Below are 10,496 nucleotides of genomic sequence, written 5' to 3'. Positions count from 1 at the left end.
CCTGCCATCATGGAGCTTCCCCTCGAGGCCAAAATACCCCCCCCCCCAAGCTGCTCTTGGTCAGGTGTTTTTTGACAGCAATGCAAACCTGACTGCAGCAGGCATGAAATATTTGCTTTATTTTCAGCTCATAATCCTGTGATGGCTCGAATGTGAAATGTGCTCCATAACCACAGCCTCAGGTGCCCAGCTGGTGGCAATTTGGGAGGTGGAGTCTTGAGGTAGGGTCTCACTCTGGCCCACTCTGACCTGGAATTACTCTGTAGTCTCAGAGTGGCCTCGAACTCATGGCTAACCTCTTTCCTCTGCCTCCCACATGCTGGGATTAAAGGTGTGCACCACCATGCTTTTTTTTTTTTGAGGCAGGGTCTCAATGTAGTCCAGGCTGAATTGGAACTCTGTAGTACCAGGCTGGCCTTGAACTCAGTGATCCTGTCTCTGTTTCCCAAGTGCTGGCACTAAAGGCATGTGCCACCATGCCTGGCTTAAATTTAAAAAAACAAAAAGAAAAAAGAAAACTTAATTTTTTGAGAGCGGGGGAGAGAGAATGGGCACGCCAGGGCCTCTAGCCATTGCAACCGAACTCCAGACGTGTGTGCCATGTGCATCTGGCTTACATAGTTCTGGGAAATCAAACCTGGGTCCTTAGGCTTTGCAGGCAAGTGCCTTAATTGCTGTCATCTCTCCAGCCCCATACATTCTTTTAAATTCTGTGTGTGGTGTGATAGGATCTCTAGTTGATGCAAATGAATGCCCATCTACTTTTTTAGGAGGCTGGGGAACTGAATGCAGACCAGCAAGCTAAGCAAGGAAGTACATTTAATGGCTGAATCATCTCTCCAGCCCTACTAAATTAAAATAAAAAAGAAAAAGAAAAAGAAAACATAATTACATGGCTGGGGAGGCTTGGTGGGCAAAAGTACTTGCTGCACAAAAGTGCAGGCCTAACTAACAATGTGCTTTTGAGGGCTGGAGAGATGGCTTCGTGGTTAAGGTGTTTGCCTCCAAAGCACAAGAATCTAGGTTTGATTCTCCAAGTCCCATGTGAGCCAGATGTATATGTTGGCACATATGTCTGGAGTTCATTTGCAGTGGCTACAGGCCATGGTGCACCCATTCTAATAATAAAAAATAAGCAAATAATGTGTTCCCTCCCCACATAATCCCCGGGTGCAGCCATGCATGTCTGTAACCCAGTCCTATGGGGAGTAGAGAATCAAAAATTGCTGGGGTTCACAAGTCAGCCGGTCTCACTGAAAACAGTAGTTGTGGGTTCAGCGAGACTGTCTCAGGTAAACTCGTGGATGAGCTAAACAAAAAGATGCTGATGTTCTCCTCTGCCCTCTGTACATTCACATGTGGGGTGTGTGCATTAGCACACACATGCATGCACACACCACACACTTTACACACACAAAATTTCAAAGTCACACTTCCAGTAACCTTCTCCCAACTAGGTCCCACCTCCTAATGTTTCCATTTCCATCACCTCTCAGTGATGACACCACCAATGTGTTAATTACATTTATGAAGTCAGAGCCTTAATAATCCAATTACTCCCCCAAAGTCCCTCAGCTGCCAACAAAGTAGCCCAAAACACAAGCCTGTGGTGGGGCAATTCATATTCAAGCCATACTAGGGTCTTTTTTAAAAAAAAAATTCTGTCTTATTTTAAAAATATTTTCAGAGCAGGATGGAGGGGAAAAAGAGAATATAAATGGGTGTGCCAAGGGCCTGGCTAGAGTGAGACTCTACCTCAGAAAACAAAACAAAAACCCCAAAATAAACGAATATGGTGGTGAATCATAGAATTATGTGATCAGATAACAACCATTTATCGGGGATAACAATATGTAAGACAATAAATTTCAGTATGATTTTACTAAAGCTTAAAATAATTTCAAAGCAAAAGTAGTTTATAATATCAATTCTTTAAAAAAATTTTATTTATTTATGAGAGAGAAAGAGGCAGATATATATATATATATATTTATATAGATATAGAAAGAATGGGCATGCCAGGGTCTCCAGCTACTGCAAATGAACTCCAGATGCATGCACCATGTTGTGCATCTGGCTTACGTGGGTACTGAGGAATCGAACTTGGGTCCTTTGGCTTTGCAGACAAGCACCTTATCTGCTAAGCCATCTCCCCAGCCCTATAACTTCTAACACATAATACAATTAGGTCATTACATGAATTTAAGATTTTATTTATGTATCTCACTGTAGTGCTGTGACAACAAATGACATCTGTGTACCAGAGCATACGTACATCAACAGTCAGCTGTAACTTGGCATTACACCACTGCTAGCATATTAAGCTTTTTGTATAAGACATAAGCATGTAAGATGGCCTCACCAAATAATTTTCTGTTTTTTCCCCTTAGATTATCTTACTTTTTAAAAATCAGTAATACTTTATTAATTTCACTGTTAATAGACCTATAAATTATCTGGGTGATGAGATGTGTGTGGGGGGGAGTCATCCAACTGTGTTATACAATAATAGTTGCTACAGTAATCTCACACACATCAAAAAGGAAGTGTCGCCTGAATTAAGGGCTGGTTATTGTTGTTAGTTGCACAATGATAAAGTTCTTTTGGAAATAACAGCCCACTTATGTGTGAAAAATGCCCTTTCAACTTATACCGAAGAAAAAAAATATTCAGAAAGTTATTTTTGGCCTTGCTATGTCAAAAAGTCAACTGTACAAAGATCTACGTGTTAAACCTAAAATTTTAATTTTAAAAGTCTAGTAAAAACAAAAATGTCATGCATGTCTTATCAATTATGCAAAGGTTTAAAACTGTTGCAAGACCATATAGTATATATTAGCTTTTATATTGCTAATGCACAACTAACAGCAAACTTGATTAGATTAACAGAAATCTGTTTTAATTACACATTTATATATCACACTAGATAGACAAATGCCACAAGATCTGCAGAAACATTCAGTTCTGAGCACTCAAATGGCAGGATAACTTTCTGTGTTGTAATCCTTCACATACAGAGTAACAAAAAGAAAAAAAAAAATCTGCAGTTTCACGTTACAAAAAAACGTACTGCTGTAAAATATTAAGGGTAAAGAATATCATCTATAACACAAAGTAACTTACAACTAGTGTCAAAAGCAAACAAAATTTCTAAATAATAGTATCAAAATACACAGAGCAACTGAAGCACAAATCCTGCATTAAATACAGTAAAGATTTAATAACACAATGCACTAGTTTAATAAAAGACACAAAAATATGGGGCATAAGGGCAACCAGTAAATAAAACCGAAATAATGGGGGAAAAAATGGAATCACTATTCTTCCCCTAGTTGAAGCACAAACTTTTTTTTTTTTGGTGTTTTTCCACTCAAATAATACCTAGCACTATACATTAAGTTTTTAATGTCATGGAAAAACTTGGTTCTTCCATGAAACTCTTTAAATTCTTGATAAACTTTTAAAGTAGACATTATTATGAATGGAAAACAGCCAACAAACCGGCACCTGTTTTTAACACTGAAGATTTACAGAAACTTTTTAAAAGTTATCATAATCTTTTTTGTCTTTTTTCCCTTCTGCTTCAAATCCATCAACTCCATCACTATCTCTTCTTCGTTTCCTGTTGTTGTGGATGTTAAATCGTTGGCTCATTTGGGGTAAGGGATCCATGCCTAGAACTTTGTGTATCTGGCGGAATGCAAGGAGTCGCAGTGCAAACTGTAACAGAGAGACAGACAGAATAGCGTTTCTTTAAAAACCAAAACATTATTGTTAAGTTTACTTGCCTATGTAACAATGAGAAAAGAAAGCATGTTTAAGAATGAAATACTGTGAATGAATTAGGTTTCACAACCAGAAATAAAATGTATTTTTCTAAATTGGTCGTGGTGGCACACACTTTCAATCCCAGCACTTGGGAGGCAGAGGTGGGAGGACTGCTGTTTTAGGTCAGCCTGCGCTAGTGTGAGACCCTGCTGTGAAAAAACAAAAACAAAAAACTGTCTTAATATTAATGCTGTTCTCACTTTTGGAGTTTTATTTTTATTTTCTTCAAGGTAGGGTCTTGCTCTAGCCTAGGCTGACCTGGAATCCATTCTGTAATCTATCTCAGGGTAGCCTCAAACTCGCTGTGATCCTACTACCTTGGACTCCCAAGTACTGAGATTTAAAGGTGTGTGCCACCATGTCAAGCCCTATCACTTCTGGTTGTAGAGAAGCTTCTGTATAGAGAAATGACCACTGGGATGACTTGAAAGTCACCATAGTGTGGAGAAGAAACATTAGAGGAATGTTCAGCATGGAGACATCTCGATCACACCTTCCAAGCTAAGGGTCCATTGTGGAACAGGCCAAGGAAAGAATGTTACTATGCAAAGTACTGCTTATAGTGTAATCTTCCAGATACAAAGTGCCTTGGTATTCATGACTTCACAATGCCTGATGCTACCTGACATAAGACCTTCATAGTAGGAGAATAGATGACATCAAAATAAAAGATTAGTTTGGAAGGGGACTCAGTGGAGGCTGGATTTGAGGGGGGAGAATGGGAGGGAGGGAATTATCATGGCATATTGTTTATATGTATGGAAGGTGGCAATAAAAAAGTTAATATAGGCTGGGTATGGTGGCGCACGCCTTTAATCCCAGCACTCGGGAAGCAGAGGTAGGAGGATCACCGAGAGTTCGAGGCCACCCTGAGACTACGTAGTGAATTCCAGGTCAGCCTGGGCTACAGTGAAACCCTACCTTGGAAAACAAAAAAGCTAATATACAGCTGGAGAGATGGTTTGGCGGTTAAGGCACATGCCTGCAAAAGCCGAAGAACTGATTTGATTATCCAGGTCCCACATAAGCCAGACACACATGGTGGCACATGCGTCTGGAGATCATTTGCAGGGGCTAGAGGCCCTGGTGTGCTCATTCTCACTCCCCTTCTCTCATAAATAAATAAATCTTTAAAAAAGTTAATATATATGTATGATACAAGCATGCTTTGCATCTGAATACTGTAGATACAATTCTCATTAAGTACAACAGGTAAAAAAACCCCCTAAATTACTATTTGTAACTTAAAAATATTTGAGAGAGCAAGAGAGAAAGAGGGAGGGAAGGAGGGAGGGAGAATGGGGTACCAGGGACTCCTGCCACTGTAAACAAACTCCAGACACATGTGCCACCTTATGCATCTGGCTTATGTGGGTACTGGGGAATAGAACCTGGGTCCTTTGGCTTTGCAGGCAAGTGCCTTAACTGTTAAGCCATCTATTTCTCCAACCCTCTAATTTACTTCCACTGCATGGGTATATATGGGTGCTAGGGATCAGAATTCTAGTCAACAGGCTCAGAGAACAGGCACCTTTGACCACTGGGACATCTCCCCAGCACTCCCAGTCCTTTATTTAGTATTTCATCATTTGGGGTGGGGGGGACAGCGCCTGTGGGCACACACACACACACACACGCAAGCCACGGCCTCCAGCCACTGCAAATGAACTCCAGACTCATGCACAACCTTATGTGGGTACTGGGGGAGTAGAACCTGGGTCTTTAGTCTTTGCAGGCAAATGCCTTAACTGCTAAGCCATCTCCCCAGCCCTCAATCCTTTATATATAATTTACAGTCAGTTCCCCACACCCCAGATCTTTAGCCAGCTACCTCAATAGCACTGTCAGTGATTTGCCCCTTTTCACTCATCTGATATGTCAGGTTTATTAAACATGAATTCCTTTACATAGGATGGTTGACACTTCTATGTACCTGCAGTGTACAGGTTTATTTGTATCTAACTATACTGCATATTATTTGTTGTTTTGTAGGATTTTTGTTTTGTTTTGTTTCAAGGCAGGGTGTCATTCCAGCCCAGGCTGACCTGGACCTCATTCAGTAGCGTAAGATGATCCTCCTACCTCAGCCTCTGAAGTTCTAAGGCTGGCACTGCCACGCTTAGCTGGGATGTTTTGAGATCTAGTAGTTAAAACTTTTCTTGGGGACCCTAAAGACTCTACTATCAAACTGTTAGAGCTGATCAAAACCTACAGCCATGTAGCAGGATACAAAATAAATACACAGAAATCAGTAGCCTTCATATATGCTAACAACAAACACACAGAGGATGAAATCAGAGAATCACTCCCATTCACAATTGTATCAAAAAAAATCAAGTACCTTGAAATAAACCTAACCAAGGAAGTAAAGAATCTCTACAATGAGAACTTTAAAACACTCATGCGAGAAATTGCAGAAGACACTAGAAAGTGGAGAAACATCCCTTGTTCCTGGATTGGAAGAATCAATATTGTGAAAATGGCAATCTTACGTAAAGCAATCTACACATTTAATGCAATCCCTATCAAAATTCCAAAGGCTTTCTTCATGGAAATAGAAAAAACAATCCAAAAATTCATTTGGAATCTAAATATCTAAAATAATACTGAGCAACAAAAATAAGGCTGGTGGTATCACCATACCTGATGTTAACCTATACTACAGAGCCATAGTAACAAAAACAGCATGGTACTGGCACAAAAACAGACATGTAGATCAGTGGAACAGAATAGAGGACCCAGATGTAAGCCCAAGTAGCTATAGACACCTGATATTTGATAAAAATGCCAAAAATACTCATTGGAGAAGAGACAGCCTCGTCAGCAAATGGTGTTTGGAAAACTGGATATATATCTGCAGAAGGATGAAAATAGATTCTTCTCTCTCGCCATGCACGAGAATTAAGTCCAAATGGATTAAAGACCTTAACATCAGACCTGAAACTCTGAAACTGCTAGAGGAAAAAGTAGGGGAAACCCTTCAACATATTGGTCTTGGCAAAGACTTTCTGAATACAACCCCAATTGCTCAGGCAATAAAACCACAGATTAATCACTGGGACCTCATGAAATTACAAAGCTTCTGCACTGCAAATGACACAGTGAAAAAAGCAAAGAGGCAACCTACAGAATGGGAAAAAATCTTCGCCAGCTATATATCTGATAGAGGATTAATATCTAGGATATACAAAGAACTCAAAAAGTTAAATAATAAGGAATCAAACAAGCCAATCAATAAATGGGCTATGGAGCTAAATAGAGAGTTCTCAAAGGAAGAAGTACGAATGGCATATAAGCATCTAAAAAAATGTTCTACGTCACTAGTCATCAGGGAAATGCAGATTAAAACTACACCGAGATTCCATCTCACTCCTGTCAGATTGGTCACCATCATGAAAACAAATGATCATAAATGTTGGCGGGGATGTGGAAAAAGAGGAACCCTTCTACACTGCTGGTGGGAATGCAATCTGGTCCAGCCATTGTGGAAAACAGTGTGGAGGTTCCTCAAACAGCTGAAGATTGATCTACCATATGACCCAGCTATAGCACTCCTCGGCATATATCCTAAGGACTCATCTCATTTCCTTAGAAGTACATGCTCAACCATGTTTATTGCTGCTCAATTTATAATAGCTGGGAAATGGAACCAGCCTAGATGTCCCTCAACTGATGAATGGATAATGAAGATGTGGCACATTTATACTCAGTGGTAAAGAAAAACGAAGCTATGAAAGTTGCAGAAAAATGGATGGACCTGGAAAGGATTATACTAAGTGAGGTAACCCAGGCCTAGAAAGCCAAGCGCCACATGTTCTCTCTTATATGTGGATCCTAGCTACAGATGATTGGGCTTCTGCGTGAGAAGGAAAATACTTGGTAGCAGAGGCCAGTAAATTAAAAAGGAGACATAAAGGGAAGAGAAAGAAAGGGAGGAGGATACTTAATAGGTTGATATTGTATATATGTAAGTACAATGATTGTAATGGGGAGGTACTATGATGGAGAATGGAATTTCAAAGGGGAAAGTGTGGAGGTAGGGAGGGAGGGAATTACCATGGGATATTTTTTTATAATCATAGAAAATGTTAATAAAAATTTAAAAATTAAAAAAAAACAAAAAAACTTTTCTTGGGTTAGGAGAGGTAACCTAACTAACCTTTTGATTGGGACCAAGGGGTATACCTTTCAATAAAAGTAATGAATGAAATGCAACCCCCCCCCCAAATTTTTTTCTTGGCAATTTTGGTTTTTCAAGGTAGGGCCTCATTCTCGACAAGACTGACCTTGAACTCACAGTGATCCTCCTACCTCTGCTTCCCCAAGTGCCGGGATTAAGGGCGTGCGACACCACGCATGGCTCCTTTATTTGCTTTTTGTTTTTGGTCTTTTGAGGTAGGGTCTCACTGTAGCCCAGGCTGACCTGGAATTCACTATGTAGTCTCAGGGTAGCCTCAAACTCACGGCACTCCTCCTACCTCTGCCTCCAAAGTGCTGGGATTAAAGATATGTGCTACCACATCTGACTCTCTATTCACAGTGTTTTTATATTATATTCTGGCTTAATGATTTGATCATGGCATTTTCAAATCCCAAATTATCCTTGTCAGCAACAAACCAAGATCTTAAGTCCATCACCTCTTGGAGTGAACTATTAATCTTTACAGCTAGTCTATCATTTTTTTCTCTACTTAGCACATTTCTGAATCATGAAAATGGTTTTAAGCCGGGTATGTGGCACACATGTTTAATCCCAGCACTGGGAGGCAAAGGTAGAGGATCATTGTTGAGTATGAGGCCAGCCTGGACTAGAGCAAAACCCTACCAAAAAGATATATATTAAAAGCAAGAGATGTCCTTTTATTAATTTTTGTAATGCATTTATTTGAGGGGGGTATGGATGGGCATGCCAGGGTCTTTTACCACTACAACTGAACTTCAGATGCATGGATCACTTTTGTGCATCTGGCTTTAGGGGGTTACTGGGGAATCAAACCCAGGCTGCCAGGTTTTTCAGGCAAGCACCTTTAACTGTTGAGCCATTGCTTCAGGCCTCAAGATACATTTTTAAAAAAATTTTGTTTTGGCTGGGCATGGTGGTATATGCCTTTAATCCCAGTACTTGGGAGGCAGAGGTAGGAGGATTGCCATGAGTTTGAGGCCACCCTGAGACTATATATATATATATATATATGGTGTTTTGTATTTCAAGGTAGGGTGTTGCTCTGGCCCAGACTGACCTGGAATTCACTATAGAGTGGCCTTGAATGCTCATCAATCCTCCTACCTCTGCCTCCTGAGTGCTGGAATAAAAGGCATGTGCTACCACACCTGGCTATGTATATTTTTTGATCAAGGTTTTTTTGGATACTACTAATATATAATCATTTAAAGAGACAAAATATTATTGTATTCTTGTGGTATATGTGACACAGCCACAAAATTACACAATAATTGGGCTGGAGAGATGGCTTAGCAGTTAAGCGCCTGCCTGTGAAGCCTAAGGACCCAGGTTCAAGGCTCAATTCCCCAGGACCCATGTTAGCCAGATGCACAAGGGGGCACACATGTCTGGAGTTCGTTTGTAGAGGCTGGAGGCCCTGGTGCGCCCATTCTCTTTCTCTGCCTCTTTCTCCCAAATAAAAATAAACAAGCAAAAAAAAAAACCCCAAAAAACCAACAACACAATAATTACACTCATCCCCATAATTAAATGAAGTTTTAATCCAGTTTAAGCCTTTTTAGTATCTGCTCTTACTAAAGGCTTACTAAAGAAGAAGCAGAATGAATATTATACTATAAAATAATAATCACCTAAAGACACAATCATAAAACACCCAAACCTTAATAGGGCAGCAATCCAACCAAGTTTGGGATTAGAAATTCTATTACCTGTGCACTGGATGTAATGTCTTCACGTTGCTGATCAGTCATTGTTGCCAAGGTATCAAAGGGATCCTTTTCACAAGGATCTAGAAGTCCAGGGCTCCCTATGATAATCATACCAGATAGGAGATAAAAACAGTAGCATTATTGACTTGGGAATATAGAGTTCTGATCTAAGTGCTAAACACACTCAATTTTACTTAAATAAAAACAAATAAAACTTGCCTTTTAGAATAATCCCTGAAGAAATGCACTCAAATACTCTTCTCAGGGCATCCCCAGGGCTCTGAGGACTAGAAGCACTACTAATTGCTTTCTCTACCAATAACTCCATAGCCTAAGAATAAAAACATAAAAATGTGTTTAACAGCATGAAGAACAAAGAAAACAGTCAGTATGACACATAAGAAGTATAAATTATGCCAGGCATGGTGATATACACCTTTAAACCCAGCAAAGACCCTATTTAAAAAAAATGATGAAGTGTCATTACAAATTTTAAAGACTGAGCAAGTCATAAAATTGATACTGCGGTGGTCTGATTCAGGTGTACCTCAAACACTTAGGTGTTCTGAATGCTAGTCTCCCCAGCTGATGGCAATTGGAAATTAAAGCCTCCTGGAGGTGGAATATTGCTGGGGATAGGCTTATTATAGCCAGTTTCCCCATACCAATGTTTGGCACGCTCTCCTGTTCCTGTTGTCCACTTTATGCTGGCCAGGGGTGATGTCCACCCTCTGCTCATGCCACCGTTTCCCCTGCCATTGTGGAGCTTTCCTTCG

At 40.1% G+C, this 10,496-nt stretch overlaps 1 protein-coding gene across 2 annotated transcripts in view; it reads right to left on the bottom strand.

Annotated features, from left to right (window-relative positions):
• Positions 1–2,197: 2,197 nt before the first annotated feature.
• Zfr (zinc finger RNA binding protein) overlaps positions 2,198–10,496 on the bottom strand; it is a 92,191-nt gene continuing 83,892 nt past the window's right edge. For both annotated transcript variants that reach the window (XM_045132428.1, XM_045132429.1), the window contains 3 exons: positions 9,940–10,051; positions 9,721–9,818; positions 2,198–3,720 (listed from right to left, as the gene is read on the bottom strand). In XM_045132428.1, coding sequence (XP_044988363.1) covers positions 3,541–3,720; positions 9,721–9,818; positions 9,940–10,051 — 390 coding nt within the window. In that variant the 3' untranslated portion in view covers positions 2,198–3,540. The remainder of the gene's footprint in view (positions 3,721–9,720; positions 9,819–9,939; positions 10,052–10,496) is intronic.

The sequence above is a fragment of the Jaculus jaculus genome, chromosome 13, assembly GCF_020740685.1.
Source record: "Jaculus jaculus isolate mJacJac1 chromosome 13, mJacJac1.mat.Y.cur, whole genome shotgun sequence".
In the NCBI taxonomy this organism is placed as follows: Eukaryota; Metazoa; Chordata; class Mammalia; order Rodentia; family Dipodidae; genus Jaculus; species Jaculus jaculus.
The sequence above is the reverse complement of the archived record's forward strand: the minus strand, read 5'-3'. Positions and strand labels throughout refer to the sequence as shown.